Here is a 25,011-nt window from a genome sequence, read left to right on the forward strand (position 1 = left end):
CATAAAGCAGTTCAACATATTTAAGAACCATCTTGCAAATGGAAGTGCTCAACATAACAGTGCTTTAGCTTGTAGTGTTTGTTTGTTGTTCAACGCCGCACTCAGCAATATTCCAGCTATATGACGGCAGTCATAAATAATCGAGTCTGGACCAGACATCCAGTGATTGACATCATGAGCATCAATCCATGCAATTGGGATACGATGACATGTATCAACCAAATCAGCGAGCCTGACCACCCGATCCCATCAGTTGCCTCTTACAAGCAGAGTCGTCTTTTACTAGTAGCCATAGTAGCTGACTGACATCCCCAAATAAAGGTCTGGGGTACAGCGTGGACAGAAAGAGCACTTCATTACCCCTGTGCTGTATTGTCATATGTTTCTGCTTTTCTAAAGAGTTGTATTTGAAAGGCGATTGTTTTACCTCCTTCATAGCTCGCTTGGACTTCCTGATATGGCCAACTTGAGATTCCTGCCCTGGCCCTTTATGGGGCTTGTACTCAATGTCTTCCATATCCTCCTTGTCCTTCTCTATCTTCTTGAGCTTCTGGAGGGAGGAGATGCATTGGTTTGTCCTAGTACTATGATGACTGTATGCACACACGCACGCACGCACGCCATACACACGCACAGGAATATCACTCTTGTTCTTAATGACATTAGTCTACAACTTTTTGGAAAGCATGTGTAAAGAAAACTTCAAGATCAAAACTAAAACAAATAAATTGTCATAAGAACATATGACATGTGATTGTTACTTTGCACAGTTGCTTTTTTAAGGCCTGTCTGTATTTACAAGGTGTTCATAAATTTGATGTCCTAAATCCATTGGGTCTACCAAATGACACCACTATCATTCTCATTAATACTGAGACCACATACACTGACAATTTATACTTTTGCCCATATACTGCTAAATTCATTCAAATGAAAATTGTTAATTTACTTTCTTGTTGCACACTTAACGGAGCCAACATATCACGTCAAATCTTTGGTAAAAAATCCTGAAACATCTGTTCGGACTAAGGGTAAGAATATAGGCCCTCAGCAATTTATGCTTGTTGTAAGAGACGACGAAATGGATCGGATGGTCCGACTTGGTGACTTGGTTGATTGCATGTCATCGTTTCCCAATTGCATGGATCGATGCTCATGATGTCAATCACTGTATTGTCTGGTCCAGACTAGAGTATATATGGATTATCATCATACGGCTGGAACATTGCGCAGTGCAGCGTTAAACAACAAACAAAAACTATTATATGTCTGCTCAAAAAACATTTCAGTCTACTTGACCATCTTGAGCAAACGTTGATACAAGCATCATTATCTGTAGATCTTAATGTTATTAGACTAATGCCACCTGAGTTTCCTAGACTGAACAGATTTAACTGGATAAATGCTTTGGACTAGTTGCTAAAGTTGCAGTCTGTTATCGGCTTATTTTTCAAAATAATTTGCTCACTGCAGCATGCAGAAAGTAATACATCTTACATCAAATTCGTAAGCATCTCCTTTCCGGAACACGAAGAAAGGATAGAGGATTCTTTCATAGTGTCCTCGGACAATGGTTCCACATCCTTTCCCCGTTGGCATTCCCAGCTTTGTGGAGATCTTCGACCACTTCCTTTCTGCCGAAACCTGCTCCATCCCTCCCTCCTCTTCCACAAACTGAAACGACAAGCTCCATGAAATTGATGTGCCAGTTGGGAATACAGCAAGCATACACTATCACAATCCCAGTATGTGGAATAATGGGGTTGAAAAGTATGTGCGCTACTCCAAAACAAGTCAGATTCAGGAAGACAAGTGACATTTCCTTGTGGACTACAACTTTTATTCTAAGGTCGATGGCAACATCTGGGATTATTTTTATGGAATGGGAAAATAAAAACTAATTTCTAACACTGTATTGTCAGTCAAAAAGCTTCATATGTTGACACAGCCTACTGACATTGATTTATGTGTTTTAACTTAATTATCACCATCTCTACAACATACCAAGAATTTGCATAATTTGGGACAGCTTGACTGTGTTTATTAGCCATGTTTACAATAACAATGCAGTGCAAACAAATCATAAAAAACCATACACCTTTTCTTTTACTTCATTGATAGTTTACCATGTTTATTAGCTTATTTTGTAATGTTATCAATAATGGTATAGTTGACAGAATAAGAAAATGTCTGTAGACCAAAGACATTGCAACAATAACAGTGAAAAGTGATAGACACAAACATTACTTTGTTAGTCTCAGGACGTCTGAAATTCTGAAAGGGCTATATGTTTTTCTCTAACAATCTAGTTATGTTACATTAACCAGTTCAATATTGCTGAGTCAGCATAAAACAACAAACAAACAAACAGCATCATCTGTGGACTACAATGGAATTAGATTTTACTCATGGTTTAACCTGCATAATATACATCACCGACAACTGTAAAATGGTAGTCTACGTAACTCTTGCAAACAAGGAACAAAATCACATGACATTTATTTTCCAATGCCTAGATTCAAAGACATTATCAAAGCGTGGCAATGAATCAAGCAACTGTATCCTTGGCAGAGCAAAGGCACCTGTCTCATGGTGGCTAAATCTGTAATGGATCAATACTCAGTTTCATAGCACATCAACCTCAAAAGATGTAGCTAGTCCTTCCCTTGCTTCCTAGATAACACTGGCAACACGCTGGGGACATGTATCTGTGCTCATAGTATCACACAAACAACTTGTCTCAAGGAAACTAATACTTAGTAAAAGCACTTCCATATGAAGAAAACATTTCAAGGGTATAAACATGATGCATATTCTTATTTTTTGCTATCATTATCTATAAGATAAAGAGTTAAAAACACAGTTGCTCAGTATGAAGGTGATTATGCTAGTTCCTTTCAAAAGTCCATGTCAATCTTCACCAGAAAATGAACACTGCCTTGATGGGTGAATCCAACATGGCTGCCATTATTTACAATGCACATCACAGTTGATCAACATAAACCAGATATACCAATTCTACAGTCTCCATTTTGAGTTTTTACAGGTAATTAGAAAGTGCTGTCAATATTTACGAAAAACTATTTCTTTCTTTTATAATGTTCAGATACATTGATCACTTTATCAAGCATAGTGATGTTTATCATGTTTTTGTCAATGTTTATATGATCTTATATCATATCCCCATCAACAAAATACATTCAACATCTGGTAGAAGCAAATGGATAATTATAAACTATCACTGCAGGAATTCCTTTTCCAATCTCTTTTTGAGCCATTGTCATCTTAGACCACAAAATAGAATAATAAACTAAACCTTCCTTCTTGAAATGACTCCACAACAAGTAGTGACATTGAAATAAATAATTCTTATTTTTTAAATATTAACAAATAATTTAATACTGTATTAGCAGTTAGAGCATGCTTATTTGTAAAAGTGGATAAAATACTGTCTGGCATAACATCTGAGAAAGATGCAAACAATCATTTGGTGTGAAGCCTGCCTATAATCCTGTCTGGCTCATGCTATAATTCAGACTAGAGTCAAAATGTCTGCAATTTTTGTAATGATAATTCATTTACAAAGCTTAGATCATTGTTATGCATCTTTTATTGAGAGCCATAAACGACTGACTATGGTATTATTATTGGTATGGGAAAGAATTGATGACTCACTGACCATAACCTCATTTAAGTATCGGTGTGTTTGTAAATAGAGCTAAGCAAGTGTAATCAAATATCTTTATATAGTTTTAATCAAGTAACATGACAACATCTGACAGTCTTTAAATATTTCAAGTACTTTTGGTCCCTAACCCAGTTTGCATAGTTTGTTTCATGAACTGTCTCTTCCGTAGAAAAGCCTTTCTCAAACTTGATGTTTTTCACTCTTTGGCATCAGTAATGCTATGGATTTTACTACAGTTGTGGAAAAGTTAAGTCAGGTTCAAATAAAGATATGATTTTTTTTTATTAGTCTTAGGAAGTAGATCTACATAGAAAGCAGATCTACTTATGTAAGGGTATTGATATAATGTTCGGTAAGTTATACTGGTAGTATGAACGATATATCTCACACAGAAACTACTCATCCCTATATGTCTTGACCTAAATACATCACACTTGACAGCATAAGTGAAATCTAGATACTTCTGACTCAGATTCTCTCTCCCTGCCTCTATCTCATCCTACAAACTGCAACTCTGCTATTTCCATTAATGTCAACCTTGATCCAATCATACTTTCATATAAATGTTACTATCATGATCAGATGACATTCTAAAACTATTGCTGCCTATTGTAAAAATGTTGATCAGATAAGACCAATAGTCATAATAAAGGCTTTCAACAGGTCATTAACGTAATGAAACATACACTTTTATGCACCCATTGCGTTTTTTCGATCAACCATTCCTATGTTTTGGAAAAAAATTTTGCACACATTTGAATACCCTACCATATTGGCCATGTCAACAATGGCCAATGAAGCATAAATATTACAGAAGTCTGCACTGGCAGCCATCTTGTTCACTTGTGATTTTGTGAAAGGCTTTTGGAGGACAGAGTTATAAATTTCTCCACACCTCAACTTTTCAACACTATGTCTATGAATAAACAAGTTAAGAAGGCATATGGACCAAAATTATCTATGTATGCCAAAGAAAAGGGCTACTATTACCTAATGCTGGAGAAAAAAAACAAGATTCAACTTCAGTACCTATTATCAAAATCCTCCTACCAATAAAAAGCATGGTCAGATGAATCAGCTTGGGTCTTCATTAACGTAATCATGGCAACTTGTGTCTTGACAAAAACAGATGTTCTAAAAAAAACAGTCGTCAAAATCTATTTTTTTAGTACTGACTATTATCAATCATCCTTTGAGGGTTGCTTAAAAATATATCACGTTCATAGCTCCACTAAAAGATAGGTTTGGCTTCTAAAATGGTATTTTATGGATATCTGTAATAGATAAACATACCTATCACATAAATATCATATGAAATTATGAATGAGTACTTACCTTGTACAAACCAAACAAATCCACCAATTTTTTCTCCACATGAGGAATCCTGAGTGCACATCCCTTAAAACACACAAACAGTGGGTCCAATATGTTGCAAGGTTTGCTCAGATAGGTTTAGGCACAATCCATTTATCACTGATATAATTTTGTGTGCCACAAGTCACGTAAACTTAATATTGCCTTGCTGACAGCTATGGCGACAAAGATATTTAGAAGTGGCCATGGGGGCTCTTAGATACATTTGGAAAAACAATTCTTATGTTTTCTTGCTTATGAAAACATTTTACATAATTTTGTCTCTTAGCATTGGCTGGTGATCCCATAATTCTTCAAATATTACATTAGATGATTCGATCTAGTGAATGTGCAATGCCATGACTACCATGTTTACTCCTGAGGTAAAAGATGAATATTGCAATGACAGAAACAAATGATGGCATTGTCAAAATTATTTCATGACTATAAGGCAATAAACATTATATACACTGTATTAGTGTATACAGTGGCATCTGGTTTTCAAGCAAAAATAATGGTATGTATTGTCTCCAGAAAAATAGTCTCATACCTGCAACTCCCAAAATTTGGCCAGTTGATCAAGGAAATTGAGTTTTATTCTGGATTTAGCCTGTTGAGAAAATGGGTAGAAGAGTCACATGACTAGAAAGGTTAATATGCCCTTGTCAATGCAACAACATTAAGAATATAATCAACCAAGAACTTTATTTTCCAACTGTCATACAAAGTTGAGTCAATGAAGATGCAATTCCATGATTTCTATGTTGTATGTGTACATTATGAGACACTTCAAACTATTGTTCTTCAACACAGTAGATTGAGCTTGATGGGGCGAGTCTGTGCTGTCAATAGCAAAGCAATATGGAGAAAGGTATGGGCAGAAATCCAAAATGGCTGCCTGGGGAAATGCCCAAACTACCTTTGCTCATACTTTAAACAACCAAAAACATCTAAATGATGTTTGAAATATGTGTAGAATACATTATGAGACATTAAAGCAACATATGAAGAAGATTTTTTATGAAAAAAATATCGTTTATAGGGAGAACTTACCTCCAACTCATTAAGTCTTTGTACTCTGGGTACAAATTTAAATTTTTCGACATCTACTGCAAATGGTGGTTGCCAATCCTATAGAAATGGAAATTAAAGATATGTTTCACTTGAATGTGTTGATAATGGGTTTTTCATGTTATATAACACCTTGTAATTGTCCTTTTTCATAATTTCCATATTGTCTTAGTCAAATAATTAGTAGATTTTTCATCTGTATGTACATATTTTGGTTGGGAAATAAAGGCTCATTATTGATATGAAATGAATTTAAAAATAAATGGACAAATAATGACAACTGATCACAAAAGAACTTTGGATCAAACCACACCCTCTTTTTACAAAATACAATTTCAGGGCCAACAACACTTCTGCGTGCCCTTTTGACAATTATTTCTCATCAGAAACTGAAAGAACATTTTCTTTTGGAGATTTTCAATGAATGATGTAAAAGAGGGTAATGATGTCAAGTTTATGCTTATGTATTCTGTGTTGCTAGTCCCTACAAGTTTGATCAACAATTCTTTCAACTTCCTTCATACTTTTCAAATTATTCGTCCAAGTACATTCTGAATTAATAAAACTATACTTAGAATTCGATTGTAAACGATTTGGGTATTTTTTGTTACGATAATAGTATCTCTTTAGTGTTCTGAGACACGCTGACGCGTCAACTATGGCAAAGATCGGAAGGCCCAGCAAATAACATCTGCAGCTAGAGCAAGGGGTCCTGTTTCCCATTGGCTTGTCTAAAACGTCATTTGCTGGTATTACATTCTGTATCTTTGCCGTTGGGCATCGAAAATATACTACCAAATGCCATAAAATGCACCTATTTACCAAAGAGAATCAACTTTTAAAACTGTTATCCAAGAAAATAATGACAGTTCTTAGGTGATAGTCCAAATCTAAACAAAAGCGTCGCCATGTTCTCTGTTCAAGATTGCACGTATGGATAACCTGGGCACAGGACTTAAAGAGTGGTCAACAACATCTTTGCACAGTAATAACTCAAATAACACAAAAATTTGAAACACATAACGCACCGGTGGTGGTTTTATTTTGCATATCCCTCCTTTGACGGCAATGGGTCTTATCTTAGCAATATAACCCAATGGATCTGCAAACTCCTCCTCTGTAGGAGTGAAAACCGGTGCCTCAGGTGGAGCCACGAAGTTAATATAGGGGTCATCCATTCCAAACGAATGAGAATAACACTGTATCCTCCAGGAATTATAGGTGACACATGTATTCACTCCAAGGAAACAGTATTTTCACATAAAATCCATTGAAAACACCTTCAGTACAACACACCGTAAACGATGCCTAACAACATCCCAAACTGTATCAATCAGCATACCATATAGTTCCTTAACTGTCAACATTTGCAATGAAAATTCATGATTTACTTTATTTTCTTCTAGTAACACAAAATATTATTCCAAACTACATATACGAAGTTTTCTTTATATACAAATTATTATTTTTTTAAATTTGCACAAAAGTACGTGATTTTGCGTATGAATACAACGTATTCTGAGGTCATGCAAATGTCATAGGCAAAACGGCAATACGTTTCACTCTGCATGCTTACATAAAAAAAAGACGTAAACAAATTGATTAATAATAATTAAGATAGAATCTATTTAATTTAAACTAAAAATGTTGGTAACCAATCATGGTTTATTATTGATAATGGATCGGAATTTTACCGCGGACCTTCTGTACGCGGAACTTTCAAAATGGCGTCTGCAGGTGCGAGGTAAGATGTGCAAGGTTAAAATTTGTTGATATATACAGTTATGAGCAAGGGTTGAGAAGCACTTGATCCCACGTTGGACGCACAAACAATATGGACATCTAAAGATGCACAGAAAGAAAAACTACGATGTCATAAATGTAAAGGGTTGACATTAATTCCGCTTGAGACATGCACGAACTTGCAAACGTCTGCTCTGCCGCTAATGACAGACCTACCAACAGCTAAATTGTAATGATGTCCTTTTCGAGAAATTCAAATTGGAACATCATCACACTTGTCAGCACACAGCACACCAACCCTGTTGGTGTTGTCAAAATTAGTTTATATAGAATGCTCTTTATAAAAGTTCTTGATTTTGACTTGAGGCAACATACCTACGTACTGTCCAACTATGTTTTCAAATAGATCCCCTATCTGCATTACGCTGAATATGCTTCAGCAAAGTGCATGCATGGGTTGTAGTGCACTTTACCGTGTGCGCTTTTCCCGATTTCAATTAACCCTGCATGGAAGATCAAACTTACGTCAGCTTGAAGCAAAGCTAGGCTAATGACTAGTAATTAGTTAATCTAATAAACCGACACTTAGATCGGTGCCCATGGTGCTATCACAAATAATTAGTGCTCGTTTATAAAGTCATCAGCACCCAATTGTTTACCTCCATGTGCATGTGCAGTAGACTTTTCTTTGCAAAACTCTAAGCTTTTTAAAAAAATGTTTGGTGTTTCCTCAAATTACATTAGGATTAATTTGTTGTGAAATAATAGCTAACCCGTACCCTACCTCACAATGTACCCTAAGGATTGTAAAAGGATGCCTTACTGTAGGTATCTTTGGGGGATGCTTGATTGGAAAGGGGATCTGAGGGCTATGGATAGAGTTGGAGGTAACCTATCCTAACAAACCTAACCCTCAGGATCGAAGAGGCACAAGAACCACAGCTGGCAATCTAAGCCAATTAGCGCTATAGATAATTTAACAATATATTTACTTATCTAGCCATTATGTTGCAGTGGAGTTTTATACACCCTGATCCCAAAGAGTTACCATCAACAATGTCGTTAAAATCAGATCTTTTACTCGATACAATACCTCTATCTGATTTTTAATGAGAATGATAAGATTGTACTTTCAAAGGAATATTTATGTTCAGTATGGGTTTTCTTTTGGTATAATAAAAATTCAGCGGTAGAAACATTTTTGATTCACTAGTCCTTATAATGATAATATATAGCAAAACCCCTCAAAATGACAAATATCTACTAGCCCTTAGGATACCTTAACTATTGGGCAGATTTGCAGGGACTATAGGACTAGTGCCAATTTCTAACCCTGATAATTACAGATTAAAGGTGGAAAAGAAATTAAACAGAATTTGTTTAGAAAGCTGACAACTGATTTGCTCAAGTACCCACACATCCTTCATTTAGATTGGGCAGTCAAAGTTCACTCGGGTTTACCTGATGCATTGTCCCATGGAGAGGTATCGTATTGTAGTAAAAGATCTGATTATAAGAAGACAGGTAAAGATTCCAATTCACTGAGGGGGCAGGGTTAGCCCAGTCGTCTAAGGCGCTGCGATTCGCTGTGCAGAGTTGCGTCACTTGGGCATGCCAGAAACCTATGATTGTGGGTTCGAATCCCGGTTCGCCCCAATTATGTTTCTAGGTTTGTCAGCACCATACCCGTGCTCGTGGGTTTCACTGAAGTGGTAAACGTCTGAGACCTGCATCACTTCAGGCTTTCCTCCCATATTAAGCTGACACGCCGCGATATAACTGGAATACTGTTAAAAGCGGCGTTAAACCAAACTCACTCACCCACTCACTCCAATTCACTGAATCTCTATGCAATAGTGTCTTGCAGTAAAGACACAGTAATACATGGTAATGGAACATAAACTGATTTTGATTTGAATTTTTCAGTCCTGGCAGATCCAAAAAGTCAGTACGCTCCCCGCGGACCCCACAGTCCCATAATAATGCTGGCGACAGGAGTCATTTGAATAACAGCTTTGAAGAAAACATGAATAACAACAGCTTCAGCAAGAGAAATGCAAAATCACCAGATCTCCCAAGCATCAATGAAAGACTGGGTGTGTTTTCTGATTGTATATCCTTTTGACTCTTCTGGTCCAAAGGGGGCACAGGTGGCCCAGTCATCTAAATCGCAGCAATTCGCTTTGCAGAGTTGTGTCTGTTGGGCACACCAGAAACCTACGGTCGTGGGTTCGAATCCATGTTCTTCCAAATTATGTTTCTCGGCATAAAATTTCGGTTTCTCCGAAGTCTGAGACCTCCATCACCTTGTGCTTTTCCCCGACATTAAGCTGACAAGCTGTGGTATAAGTGGAATACTTTTCAAAGCTGTGTTAGAACAAACTCACTCACTGAATTAAGCACATTGTCATTATTGGTGGATGCATGGCCACTAAGGCTGAAATATGTCTGTAGTTGTACAGTTTGTTTGTTGTTTAACGCCACTCTCTGCAATATACCAGCAATATGATGGAGGTCTGTAAATAATCAATCACACAACAATCCAGTGATTGACATAGTCAGTTAGTAACTTGGTTGATTGTATATCATCATATCCTAAGTGTGACCACTTGATCCATTTATTTGCCTCTGACTACAGAAGCATAAGTTGCTGGAGAGCTTTGGTCTTACCCAGGGTCCACACAGGTTTATAATTTTACAAGTAATACAAGTGGTATATAGGTAATAGATTCATGACCGCAATGACTTAAGGAGATAAGATTCACCAGTGCACCACAGCATTCATGATTTATCAATGACAAGTCCGTTTTTACTGTCATGGTGCTACATAATTATTACCCCGGTCACTGGATCAGTGTGCACTCGATTATCATTCTCTGCTCCCTGGGGAGTACACAGTGATAATCTATCATTGATGTCCTTAACTCCTGAATACTCTGTCAAATAGGAAATCTTGGAATTTATGGTATTGCACAAGCGTTAGGGCATCTGACTGTCCACTGTATGAAGACACTAGTTTGTGGGATGTTTCAGGCCATCTGCGTCCCTCCAGAGAGCTACTGGAGTACTACAGGAAGAAGATAGCTGAGTATGATGATGAACATGATCAAGTTGTGTGTAAGCTGGAGGAATATAAAGTCACATATGAGGACCAGGTACATACACCAGACAAGTGAATATTTTATCAATCTCATTAAAATCAGACCTTCGTTCCCGCTAAACAAAGATCTGAAGACATCCCATTAGGGGTCACGTCAGAATGACCTTTCATCCGACCAATCAGAGCGTCGCTTACCAGATTATGAAAGTGACAGTCGGAATGTGATTTTAAATCATGCAATTTCGAAAACTTTAACACTGGGTATTCCGAACGATAGTTACGGGTTTAACGACTGAATCCATACAATCTAGACGATCTGCTCATTCCAGATTGTTTTGTTTAATTTTCAAATTTGTAATTGAGAATTTGTCAAACTATGTTTCGAAGAGATGTACAACCTTGGAACCTGATGTACAACCCTTTGAAAGGAATAAAAAATGTCCCCCAAAAGTAAATTTGAAATTAGTGCAGTAAAGCACAAGAAAGCTTCCTTCTGATTGGTCATTCCATTCGTTGGTCAAAGTTCGTGCAAGGTCGGTCTGACGTGACCCATAATGGGATGTCCTCAAATCATTGTTTAACGGTAGCGAGAACTAAGATCTGATTTTAATGAGATTGATATTTTATTGAATCCCCAGTGAAGGGAATGTGAAGTATTGCCAATGTTGAATGCCATACCTAAGGACATCTTGCCCCCCCATTGTTTACCCCTGAATGGCATTATATTCTAGGTTAGATGTAGAGTATATTATGTGTGTATGGCTGAAAGTTGACCCAGTATAGAGAGCTATGATCAAAGTTGATAATGCTTATATGAAAATTAGAATACTGGGTGTCATATTTTTGTTATTTGCATATTCCTGAAAATTGATCGTTTATTATAACATGTTTACAGGCTGCTGTGATACAGCTGGAAATATTGCTCACTGCGTCTTAAAACAACATGCACTCACTCACTGCAGCGTATACCTGTTTTACATGTGAAGCATCTGAAAATATAGCCTGTTGTGGCATAAAACAACATGCACTCACCCACTGCAGCGTATACCTGTTTTACATGTGATGCATCTGAAAATATTGCCTGCTGTGGCATAAAACAACATGCACTCACCCACTGCAGCGTATACCTGTTTTACATGTGATGCATCTGAAAATATTGCCTGCTGCGACATATAACAACATGCACTCACCCACTGCAGTGTATACCTGTTTTACATGTGATGCATCTGAAAATATTGCCTGTTGTGGCATAAAACAACATGCACTCACCCACTGCAGCGTATACCTGTTTTACATGTGATGCATCTGAAAATATTGTCTGTTGTGGCATAAAACAACATGCACTCACCCACTGCAGCGTATACCTGTTTTACATGTGATGCATCTGAAAATATTGCCTGCTGTGGCATAAAACAACATGCACTCAACCAATGCAGCGTATACCTGTTTTACATGTGATGCATATGAAAATATTGCCCGCTGCGACATAAAACAACATGCACTCACCTACTGCAGCATATACCTGTTTTACCTGTGATGCATCTGAAAATATTGCCCGCTGCGACATAAAACAACATGCACTCACCTACTGCAGCATATACCTGTTTTACATGTCATACATCTGAAAATATTTTCTGTTGTGGCATAAAACAACATGCACTCACCCACTGCAGCGTATACCTGTTTTACATGTGGTGCATCTGAAAATATTGCCCGTTGTGGCATAAAACAGCATGCACTCACCCACTGCAGCGTATACCTGTTTCACATGTGATACATCTGAAAATATTGCCTGCTGCGACATAAAACAACATGCACTCACCCACTGCAGCGTATACCTGTTTTACATGTGATGCATCTGAAAATATTGCCTGTTGTGGCATAAAACAACATGCACTCACCCACTGCAGCGTATACCTGTTTTACCTGTGATGCATCTGAAAATATTGCCCGCTGCGACATAAAACAACATGCACTCACCTACTGCAGCATATACCTGTTTTACATGTCATACATCTGAAAATATTTTCTGTTGTGGCATAAAACAACATGCACTCACCCACTGCAGCGTATACCTGTTTTACATGTGATGCATCTGAAAATATTGCCTGCTGCGACATAAAACAACATGCACTCACCTACTGCAGCATATACCTGTTTTACCTGTGATGCATCTGAAAATATTGCCCGCTGCGACATAAAACAACATGCACTCACCTACTGCAGCATATACCTGTTTTACATGTCATACATCTGAAAATATTTTCTGTTGTGGCATAAAACAACATGCACTCACCCACTGCAGCGTATACCTGTTTTACATGTGGTGCATCTGAAAATATTGCCCGTTGTGGCATAAAACAGCATGCACTCACCCACTGCAGCGTATACCTGTTTTACATGTGATACATCTGAAAATATTGCCTGCTGCGACATAAAACAACATGCACTCACCCACTGCAGCGTATACCTGTTTTACATGTGATACATCTGAAAATATTGCCTGCTGCGACATAAAACAACATGCACTCACCCACTGCAGCGTATACCTGTTTTACATGTGATGCATCTGAAAATATTGCCTGCTGCAACAAAACAACATGCACTCACCCACTGCAGCATACATCTGTTTTACAGCTGCAGTAGAACCACTGTTGACATTAATAGGGTCCAGGAGTCCTTAGGGCTTCCATTGTGTTTTAAATCTTGCTCCCTCTAAATCTTTACCCTTTAACATCTGGGTTAGGGAAAGGACCCCTCGAGTGTGGTTATATTTATGTTAAATTCAAACACTGGTGACGATGTTGTTGTTGCAGCACAAGATGCAGTGGGAGTTGCGACAGCGGGAGGAGGAGATTGTGGAGTTGCAGAAGGCCCTCAGTGACATGCAGATCTACCTGTTCCAGGAGAGGGAGCATGTACTCCGACTCTACTCTGAAAATGACAGGCTCAAGGTACAGCATTAAGACAGTGGATGTAAACCTAATTAAACTCTAAAACATGTACAAAGTATTCAGTGCGTAGGATTCATCTACAATGCGAAGATCTGTTGTTTGTCCCAATACAAAATGGGAATGATACTTTAATGTTTGTGTTGAATAAGGTTGTTATTGATAATCATTAATCATGAATTAAACGAATAGATTTTGATGTTGTTTATAAAGAATAGTTACCTTACTTAATGCGATACAGTCCTTATATCCTTTCCACTGACAAACCAGGATTGTGCATGTCATGTTTGCAGCTGGCATATCGTTTTTGCAGATGACTAAATGCTGACTCTTGTTTTCATCTAGAGTTCAACACTTTGGAAGTTTAGTTTGTTTTTGAACTGGAGGTTCAGATAATATACAATACAGGTATATTTCAAAAGATATTTGACCTGTTTGATCCCTGGCAGTCCTCTTGAAACAAGATAGCAACATTTTAATTTAGAACCATAAAAATGATATGTTAATACCAAATGGTCATTCCCTCTATAAAACATATTGGTCGCTATATATATAATAGTTCCCCCTTACCATTTCTTATGAGAACATATATGGTTAACACCTAAGGTGTTACTGGTCATGATATAGACCCCAGTGGATCACAACATGGTCTGTGTTACTTGTTAACTGTGGTTACATTGAAGATCCATGTGATCTGTGTGATAGATCCATGTGATTGTGTGACAGATCTGTGTGATTTTGTGATAGCTCCATGTGATTGTGTGATAGATCCATGTGATTGTGTGATAGATCTATGTGACAGATGCGTGTGATTGTGTGACAGATCTGTGTGATTGTGTGACAGATCTGTGTGACAGATCTGTGTGATTGTGTGACAGATCTGTGTGATTGTGTGACAGATCTGTGTGATTGTGTGACAGATCCGTGTAATTGTGTGATAGATCCGTATAATTGTGTGACAGACCGTGTAATTGTGTGACAGATCCGTGAGCTGGAGGACAAGAAGAAGATCCAGCAGCTGTTGGCGCTGGGGACGACGCCCGACAGTGAGATCACATACTTCATGAAGGAACCTCCAGCTAAAGCCATCGTAGAACAGAAGCTGCCCAGGAAGGCTGGTAACCAAGACAACCGGACGCACCATCAGCAGCACAAATGTACGCGGTGCAATCAGTGTGTTTTTCTATCAAAGAACCACTCAAATAAACTAGGAACGTCATGGTTTGAAAACTTTTGAACATGTTACTTGTCTTACTGAAATCCTTTCATGTCCGATTAACTGTTTTCCGATTGGTAAAATATTAAAAGTGCAAGCTACAAGTGTCCCAAAAGAACAATTACTGACTGACAATGGGCACGGTCAGGTAGCCTAGTGGTTAAAGCGTTCGCTCGTCACGCCGAAGACGCTGGTTTGATTTCCGACTTGGGTACAATGTGTGAAGCCCGTTTCTGGTGTCCCCAGATTGTCGATTTTATGACATTTTTACAGTGAATACAACATATTGTGTCCATATTTTTTATGGATAGTTTCTTAAAGGTAATTACAAATGAGTATTAATAATATTAAACGAGTACGTAGTGAATATGGGTTGGCAAATTATAGAGCCAGTTAGTTATTCTAATCAAACCATAAATCATGAAATCATGACGGGACTTGTAACAACAATTAATTAATTCATCGTCTTCAAAAAATCTGTCACAATCACAGTTAATCTGGAGGCACAATGTGGTCCAGTTGTCTGAGGCAGTGCAAGGTCCTTTCATCTAACCAGGATCCGCTGTAGGCTCATAGGTTCAAACCCCAGACTCTCCTTCATTATAATATTTGTAGTACAGTAGAACAGGGAGAATACGAACACGGATAGAGCGAACAAAGGGATACAACGAACTGTTAAAAAATCCCCGATTTATCTCCTATATATTATCATATAACAATTACGTACATAACAAACTCTCTACAGCGAACTAACGGATATAGCGAACCAATATCTGATAACCGACAGGGCCCATCTACCACTAATTAGTGACCTGTGTAGTGAACTGAGAAATCTCACTCAGTGTCAAGTGTCACTGACAATTGGCTGTACGCAATCAGCGGAGAATCAACAAAATCGCGGTGAATCAACACAATCACTAGTGACGATTCAACCTTGTTAAACTTGCATCATGTTAATCTTACCTGTCCATGTAATTTGGACACATCTTGTCTGTAAAACAAACATTGATCCTGCAATTGGATCAAAATGTTTTGAAGTTGTATCATTGGGTACTTTTTAACTGAATCACTGGTAATGCAGGAGGAAATGTGTATAAATGTGTATGTGTGTTGTGTTTTGCTTTGCTTTAGCCAAGATGGCGTACGCGCTGAACGAAAACGTATATAACGAACAACGTATATAACAGACTGATTTCTCCGGTCCCTTGTAGTTCCTGATATCCATGGTCTACAGTACTAACTAGTGGAATTGTTATTGGGTGCGTGTTTAGGTTAATCCTCATGTTCATTTAGTTATAAGACATGTACAATAATGTCATCTGAAATTGCTTTGAAGGCTTCAAATTCTTGTGCTGCAGTAACCAGATAAGATTTGCTCGCAGTATCACAATACAAACTTTGTTTCCAGTGAAGAAGAAGCAGGTTGCACTGAGTGACCGAAGGACGTCGTTGTCGCCGGACCCAGAGGCGAAGTACCAGCACGACAACCAGGCCTTGTGTCTACAGGTCGAGGCTCTGCAGGCCCAGATGGAGGAGCAGGCCAAACTAGCGAAGGAGCAGGCCGAGGCTATGTTGGAGGACCGGCGCGTCAAGGAAGAGGAGTTTGAGACACGCAGGCAGCGGGACGAGGACAAGATCAGAACGCTCACTGAAAAGTAAATATCGCGTATCAGTGTCCAAACTGTGGAATGTTTAAATGTTCATTGTCAAAATTAGATTTGGAGTGTTGAAGCTGGCGTTGAAGTAAATAGATCCATTATTAAGGGAGTCTGATCAGTTTGTTTAAACTCCACTTTGTATAAGTAAACAAAAACTTTATTGAAATTGATATCAGAACACTTGGCCAAAAAGTAAATACATAGGGTAATTTGTAACCCTAATATTGCAATATTTTTTATGTTTTAAGGGGCGGTCAGGTAGCCTAGTGGTTCAAAAGCGTTCGCTCGTCACGCCGGGAACCCAGGTTCGATTTCTGACATGGGTACAATGTGTGAAGCCCATTTCTGGTGTCCCCCGCCGTGATATTGCTGGAATATTATATTTATTATGTTTATCTGTTCTAAATGTCTGTTGATGATTACCCTTATTACGTTATTGAGTCAATGTCATTTTCACACATGGAACTGTGACCTCTGTGAAGCATACTTTCCTTGGGGGTTCCCCTGTAATGTACATGGTGCTCGGGACTACAGGGACAAAGGGGAGATAATTTGACATTTTGTTATCTTAGATAATTTACCTTGAAATATTATGTAGGCCATCCTTCCACATTCAGTACTCGGCACTATCTTTTGTGTCAGTGAGGACTTATATTTCAAGGTGTTTTTTGTGTTTCCATTTTCATCACTAGCTATTGGCTGGAGGGCATAGCTTGTGCAGAGTTGCTTCCCTTGGTCAGGCCAGAAACCTCTTATTGTGGGTTTGAATCCCGGATTGACCCAATTATGTTTCTATATTTGTCAGCACTATACCTGTGCTTGTGGGTTTCACCAAAGTGGTAAACGTCTGAGACCTGCATCCCTATTGGGGTTTCCTCCCACATTAACCTGACACGCCGCGATATAACTGGAATACTGTTCAAACAGGCATAAGACCCACCTCATTCACTCAGAGATCAGCGTTGGAAGAATTATTTGCAATCTTTTGTGCTTGTATTCTTTACTTGAACCATGTTGATATTTTGGAAACATTAAGAATTTTAAATTTCTTTTTTGCAGATTACATAAAACACAAGACTTGCTGTATGACAGTACCAAAGATTTCCTGGAACTCCGCTACCAGGGTCGAGCCAATGAGCGGGGATGGATGGCTGAGAAAGATGGCTTGCTCCGTGAGATGGACGAGTGTAAACAGAGGCTGAGCTCCGGTGGGAAGGACACCGTCATCAATGTCACCGATGCAGGCTACGACAGAGGCCACTATGCTGAAGAACTCCAGGTATCTCATACAGCTCCATGTAGTATATGGCTGCTCTACAGCATTGTTGGACTGCCTTTGTGGTTTAGTGGTAGAGTGTCCGCCCCGAGAGCGGAAGGTCCGGGGTTTGATCCCCGGCCTCGTCATACCAAAAGAAGTTAAAAGATGGTACTTGTTGTTACCCTGTCTGGCGCTCAGCTTAAAGGGGCTAAAACAGGGACTTGTCGGCTAGGCGTCAGTATACTGTGTCTGAGTGGGGTATTCATGTTAAACTGCGGCATGGTATCTCAGTGAGCTAGCACTATAAATCGGCATCAGTCCGGACTAGTACAAGCAGCCACACACACACACACACACATACTTGCACGTCACTATATGAGTGCAATAATCTTGGACGCGACGTTAAACCCCACCTCACCTCACCTCACCTCACCTCACCTCACCTCACCTCACCTATAGTATTGTTTGAATCTTAAGGTGCAGAGACATCTCAGGGATATTATGTTAAAAGTTTGTCCTTTGTTCCCCTGTGTTTTGTAAACACAGTCATTATTTGTGTCTTAGTAATCCACTGTAGTTAAGTAAAACTTGGTATGTATCCTGGGGATGGGCCATAAACTGAACTTTTTTAGTAATGTCTGTATGCAGACACCTTAAGACAGTAAGGGTTTGTAAGTAGGTCTGTCGTAATTTTCTTGGATGTTGTGGGGGCACGGGTGGCCCAGTCGTCTAAGGCGCCGCGATTCGCTGTGCAGAGTTGCGTCCCTTGGGCACGCCAGAAACCTATGATTGTGGGTTCGAATCCCGGTTCGCCCCGATTATGTTTCTAGGTTTGTCAGCACCATACCCGTGCTCGTGGGTTTCACCGAAGTGGTAAACATCTGAGACCTGCATCACTTTGGGCTTTCCTCCCACATTAAGCTGATAGCCGTGATATAACTGGAATACTGTTAAAAGCGGCGTAAAACCCAACTCACTCACTCACTCACTCACTCACTTGGATGTCGTCTTTTTATTTGATCTTCACTTTTGTAGTACTTAGTTTGTCTTCTACATTCCTGATAAGATCAAACACAGTTCCACATGGGTGCAGGGCGTTTTGGAAACATACTTATCATGTCAACATATCAAAAACATATAACTGCATCTTTTGGGGACATATGCTAAAAAAATATCAGTGACTAATTCACTTAGTTCTGGCTTGCAAATGCAATTTGTTTCACGGAGGAATTATTGGTATTCATTCTGTATTTTCTTGTTTTGATTCCCCCCCGTTTTTTAAAAAGGTGCAAGATGTGTTTTACAAGAAATAAATTTCAAATGATTCCATGGCATTTGATTGGCTAAGCAAGCAAAATGTTTTGCATTTATGTTTCCATTAACGAAACAAATTAGCACTTGGCCTCGTCCACTAACAGACTGTTTCCTGATTAGCTGATAAAAGAATGGTTACTGATTTTATATTGTTACAGTTTTTTTGTTAATGATTAAATAAGCAGTATTAAGGTTTATTTATTTTTTTATTTTTTTATTTATTTATTTATTTATTTATTTATTTATTTAAGGTATTATTTATTTGTTTGTTTGTTTTATTTATTTATTTATTTATTTATTTATTTATTTATTTATTTATTTATTTATTTATTTATTTATTTATTTATTTATTTATTTATTTATTTATTTATTTATTTATTTATTTATTTATTTATTTATTTATTGATTGATTGATTGATTTATTTATATGGATTGATGATGCAGATTTTGACAGCGTGTGTTTTGTGTTCCCCGCCAGTCCCTGGAGTACCAGCTGCAGCAGTCCCAGAAGGTGGGAGACATGTACCGGGAACAGGTGATACAGCTGGAGGACGAGCTGTCTCGGATCAGGGAGGAGGGGGACGTCACACGCGAGATATTCAAGGTAACACTCCCACCTCAGACAGTTGTCTCAAGTCCAAGTGTATTTGGGCGGTCGGGTAGCCTAGTGGTTAAAGCGTTCGCTCTTTACGCCGAAAAGACCTGGGTTTGCTTCCTGACATGGGTATAATGTGTGAAGCCCATTTCTGGTGTCCCCCGATGTGATATTGCTGGAATATTGCTAAAAGCGGCATAAAACCATATACACTAACTCCAAGTGTATTAATAACAGCAGATTACTTCCATATTTTAAAAAAACATGGTGAGTTGTGCTCAGTAGATTCATAGGTTAATTGCATCTGACATCATTTCAGTTGTTTTAGTGGTTCATTCCTACAGAAGTGTTACCATGGTGACACTGGAGTATACTAAATAAGACAACTCAAAATTGAGTTTTAAGCCAACCCTTTTTTTAATTCAGATATGCCAGTGCTTTATTCTATATATCACTCGTTGACATCTTAAGAGAGAAAATGAAGAAAAAAAATGTGAAATGTCAACCCTGCAGAAAAAACTTCAAGTCAGTAAACGGTAAACTTAGGCTTGGACGGGTAATTCATGTGACTGCCAGTCCCTGTGGACCGGCAAATATAGTACCTTATATAAATCTTTGTTGTTGAACAAAACATTGGTAATATTCATATAAGTACATTTTTCAGGATGTCTGTTACCATCAGGGTTTCCCCTTGTCTACTTCTAGGTTAAATATTCATTTGTGGCGACTTTGGCTCAAAATATTGAAAAAGAGAGAAAATTGTGACTGAAGTTTGTGTGAATGACGTAAAGATCTAACTAAGTTACTTCAGAGATGACATCTTTGCACTGAGCATGATGTTGAAAGAATTAAAACTAAATAATTTTCATACATTTTTTTATTTGTTGAAAGTTGGGACTGGCCAAAGTTAGGGGGGACTGGTAATTTTTAGAGTTGCCTGTCCACAAGGACTGTCAGTTACAAAAGCCAGTGGGAACAATGATGATGTTATCAATTTGTGGACAATCATGATGTCATATAATTTTTCCTTTAACGATAAATATGTGAACTCTTAACATCTACTGAACGTCGTATTGAATCGTAGACCATCCATTGTGTGCTGTGATGAATAGATAAACCACTAAACAGGTGAAGTTCAAACAATTTTGATAGTGCATGTTAGTTTTAAATCACACACATTCAAGTACACACACGTCTTCTCACGTATCCGCATTCAGCTGCTAAACACAGGGGCTGTGGACACCTAAACGAGTCTCCTGGTGGTAATGAAGGCCGGGAATCAACCAAGCGCTAACAGTGACGTGACACCAATACACAGGATATTCAAAGTCCTTTTACACGCGCTTACAGGGGGGCACGGGTGGCCCAGTCGTCTAAGGCGCTGTGATTCGCTGTGTAAAGTTGCGTCCCTTGGGCTGGCCAGAAACCTATGATTGTGGGTTCGAATCCCGGTTCGCCCGATTATGTTTCTAGGTTTGTCAGCACCATACCCGTGCTCGTGGGTTTCACCGAAGTGGTAAACGTCTGAGACCTGCATCACTTTGGGCTTTCCTCCCACATTAAGCTGACACGCCGTGATATAACTGGAATACTGTTAAAAGCGGCGATAAACCCAACTCACCACCCACCACACGTGCTTATGTGACTTTGCCCATGTACGTGAAAAAACGGGTCCTGCAGGCGGAAGTGAAAATCCACATCCAAAAGAGGCCACCCTGACTGATAAAGCTTTGTGATGTTAAATGGTTTCAACCGACCAATTATCATTGAGAATTGCTAAAATGCACATGTGCCATATCGGAAAGTTATTAGACGCGGTCACTGCCCCCTTATCATGCTTATGGATAATATTATAGGAATGTGTATGATGTAGATATCGAAGGGTGAAATGCTTCCACGGAATTCATTCAAATGTTGAATCACCCAGCTGCACATTGGCGAACGTGGTGTCGTTCTTCAAAACACATGACTGGAGTGCATTGATTTATCAGCCGATAGACATAGGCACAGTTACTTAGGTTATAGTTGAAAAAGTCCATTTCAAGAGATGACATGTGTCTCTTTTAGCAAGTGACTATGTTCGAAATGCGGCTCTGATCACCCATCAGTGAATGGTAACCCACTCGTATGCAGCTTCAGGTGTATACTCCCCAGGGAGTTGAGTTGTATTCAGGTGGACACTGATTGATTGAGTGGGGTCATAATGAGGTGGCACCATGAGCACTCTCTGCTGGAATAATGCATTATAATATAAATTGTCTGGTTATTAAAAATGGTTGAGATTGATTAATATGACTGTATGGTGGTAGTGACAAGAGAGGCATGTAACTATTGTTGATAGAGCTATCTCAAAGCAAATATGGTCTGCAGCTGTTTGTTTGTGATGTGTAGGACCGCGGTGACAAGATGACGAAGCGCCTGCAGCTGATGAACCAGCGCTACACAGACTTGGAGAGGCGACGCAACCTGGAAGTCGAGGGCTTCAAGAATGACATAAAAAATCTTAGAAGCAGACTCAAGGATGTTGAGAAGCAGCTGTACAAGGTAAGGGCTGTATGGTGTTTGTAGCAGCAAATGTAGCCAGTGGGATATTTGGGTATTCTTAAGATGTAGCATGTAGTGCCTTGTTTAAGTGGCGTTTAGAAGTTGGTGTGATGAAGTAAGACGAGTTCTATGGATGAACAACTTCTTTATTACAATTAGTGCAACGTTTCGGTGTAGATCCTAACACCTTTATCAAGCAAGTGATGGATAGTGCTAAACAACATAGGTATATATACTTATTAACATCAATGTTTATACAGTAAATTGATTGATGGACACAGAGAGATGATTAAGATAATAGGAAGCCAGTGAATGAGTAAACAACCACGGAAGCTGATGAGATGATTGGAAGCCAGTGACGTAGGGATTTAGCAATTAGGTGATGGTAAGCAGGCGGGATGTAGTAGCCTTGTTCTCTGTTCATTATTTTAGCATGCAGTGAGTGGAACTGGTCAAAATTCACTAAATAGTATTATCAGTATTATCATTCACCAAACAATTATTAAGATAATGATATATTTAAAAAATAATTATGAGCATAGATGATCAACCCCATGGTTGGAAGCTGATACATTTTAACAAAGCAAGAACTGACAAGATATTTAGATTAGGGGTAATCTTTACTTGACAGTGTAAAATTATTTTCAAAGTACAAACTTAATTCTCCAGACCCATTACTACTTAACATGCTAATGATACTTCTTTCTTTTGTAAGTCTGTGAATAACGAATTCTGTCACAATAATATATTGGTTTGGTAATGTGAATAGGGGCCATGCATTGAAATTAAAGAAGCAATGGTGTAGGGGAGATAATTTGTACAAAACGTTTCCTTATAATCTCCCCTTGAATAAAGTTTTCCAGGTGATATTTGTCACATTTAGTAACCTCCCTTTCCTCTTAATGTCTTTTGTTCTAAATTTATTAAACTATTTGGTTAAGAAATTACTTTGAAGACAATTATCTTTATAATCCTGTGATTTATTTAAATCCTTTTATGCAATTTTTAGAAAAATTTCTTTGGCAGGAATTTTTGTCACTTTCCATACGGTATTAAATCAAATAAGTAATGATAAACTGGTAAGTGATGATCATTCTATTAAATAATGAAAGAGAATTGTACTGTTAATTCATAAATGATACATCAATATCATTTATCTATCTATCAATAGAAATACAGCAACATTTAATTTGAAGACTGACAATTTTCTAACTGAGAAGGTAACTTTTGTGATTTGCCGGCCCTGCTGTCTGGACAGATTGTTTGTGACTATTCAACACTGATATGATTGTGTCTCCAGGTCACCCTGGGTTTCACCGAAGACATGGACATCCAGAGGCCGGACGATCTGGACATGCAAGTTCTCCGGAATGTCCGCTTCACAGCCAGCAAGTCCAAGAAGATGATGGGAGAGCTGAAAAACCTCAAGGCTAAAGTTTACGGACTTGAAAGCGATCTCAAACACTTGTGACAGCATTGATAGACTTTCAACAAGTTCATTCCATAAACTATTGCTCTCCAACCACTGTGATATGTCAGCCAAACTGATGATGAATCAAAACCAACACCATATATTTGTTGGTTGTGCTTTTTTAAGTGTCATGCTATCATACATTTCTCAATAAGGCTCATTCAGCTCCCTCAAGAAATAGCCAAACCATATGCAGCTCAACTGGTTACTTCAAGTCTTTCTGACCTCAATATGAATAATAGTTGTTCGTGGTTAAATACATGTAACCTGGTATTATGCATACAGAATGTATATTTCATGATCAGTAGGATTTATTTCTGATGAACCAAGTACCCTTACAATTTTTAAAGCCCCATTTTAAAGTTAATTTGCAGATGTGTCTTTGCCCAACTGTCTGGTGTACATATCTTACATACCAAGTTTGGTAATGTTTTGTCTAAATATGAATTCTTTTATGGTTGTTGTTACTATTTCTAAGATGGATGCCTTCAGCCACATTTGGTTGCCATAGAGATGACTTGAATAAAGAAGAAACTATTATGATTCTTGTATTCTCTTTTGTTTGATATCTGGAATGACTTTTACCCCTAAAGTCAAGAAAAAACATTGGCCAACAATGGGCATGTGTCCTGAGGCAAGGGAGGTATCTGACTATGAAAGTCCAGTTTTCAACCTTGATAAACTAGGCTGGAATTATGGACTTATATTTTGGCTGCACTAACGAGAGAGATACATAAAGAATTTGGTGTTAACAGATATTTTCAAAATCTTTTCATGTTTTTAATCAAGGTGTTTGTGTGATTTGATCCACTTCGCGAAGGAGGACCCGTTTTATTACAATATAGATCTTGATTATTGATCAGATCGTCGAAGCCATTTTATTTGAAGCAAATTCAAGTGATATGAGAGGTGAAATCTGATTGGTCAGTAGGGGGACATAGAATGGACATAACTCATAATTGCCATTGGTGGCGCTCCGATCGTGCCCTTAAATTCCAGCCAGTTAACTCCCTTGCCTCAGGAAGATGCATTAGGCACTAAGCAATGAA

General features: G+C 38.4%; 2 protein-coding genes across 4 annotated transcripts in view; one reads left to right on the forward strand and one right to left on the reverse strand.

The window, feature by feature from the left end:
- Positions 1-7,423, reverse strand: part of LOC139446220 (lysine-specific demethylase 5A-like) — a 47,902-nt gene extending 40,479 nt beyond the window's left edge. For all 3 annotated transcript variants that reach the window (XM_071227547.1, XM_071227548.1, XM_071227546.1), the window contains exons 1-6: positions 7,141-7,423; positions 6,095-6,172; positions 5,592-5,651; positions 5,024-5,086; positions 1,498-1,674; positions 428-550 (exon numbers count right to left, since the gene is read on the reverse strand). In XM_071227547.1, the coding sequence (XP_071083648.1) occupies positions 428-550; positions 1,498-1,674; positions 5,024-5,086; positions 5,592-5,651; positions 6,095-6,172; positions 7,141-7,290 (651 nt within the window). In that variant the 5' untranslated portion in view covers positions 7,291-7,423. The remainder of the gene's footprint in view (positions 1-427; positions 551-1,497; positions 1,675-5,023; positions 5,087-5,591; positions 5,652-6,094; positions 6,173-7,140) is intronic.
- Positions 7,424-7,831: 408 nt separating this feature from the next.
- On the forward strand, positions 7,832-24,515 carry LOC139445211 (coiled-coil domain-containing protein 77-like). Its single transcript, XM_071226349.1, has 10 exons — positions 7,832-7,856; positions 9,782-9,951; positions 10,889-11,010; positions 13,772-13,909; positions 14,889-15,063; positions 16,531-16,777; positions 17,840-18,059; positions 19,831-19,956; positions 22,339-22,491; positions 23,792-24,515. The coding sequence occupies exons 1-10, from the start codon at positions 7,837-7,839 to the stop codon at positions 23,960-23,962; spliced, it is 1,542 nt and encodes a 513-aa protein (XP_071082450.1). The 5' UTR covers positions 7,832-7,836; the 3' UTR covers positions 23,963-24,515.
- Positions 24,516-25,011: the final 496 nt, after the last annotated feature.

This window comes from Haliotis cracherodii, unplaced genomic scaffold (assembly GCF_022045235.1).
Source record: "Haliotis cracherodii isolate W230 unplaced genomic scaffold, xgHalCrac1.p SCAF_6, whole genome shotgun sequence".
Classification (NCBI taxonomy): domain Eukaryota; kingdom Metazoa; phylum Mollusca; class Gastropoda; order Lepetellida; family Haliotidae; genus Haliotis; species Haliotis cracherodii.

Bases quoted from the DNA above. Each gene is read 5' to 3' on its own strand.
- LOC139445211 (XM_071226349.1), top strand. From the start codon at position 7,837: ATGGCGTCTGCAGGTGCGAG. The intron at 19,957-22,338 runs GTAACACTCCCA...TGTGATGTGTAG, and splicing joins TCACACGCGAGATATTCAAG to GACCGCGGTGACAAGATGAC. The intron at 22,492-23,791 runs GTAAGGGCTGTA...TTGTGTCTCCAG, and splicing joins TTGAGAAGCAGCTGTACAAG to GTCACCCTGGGTTTCACCGA.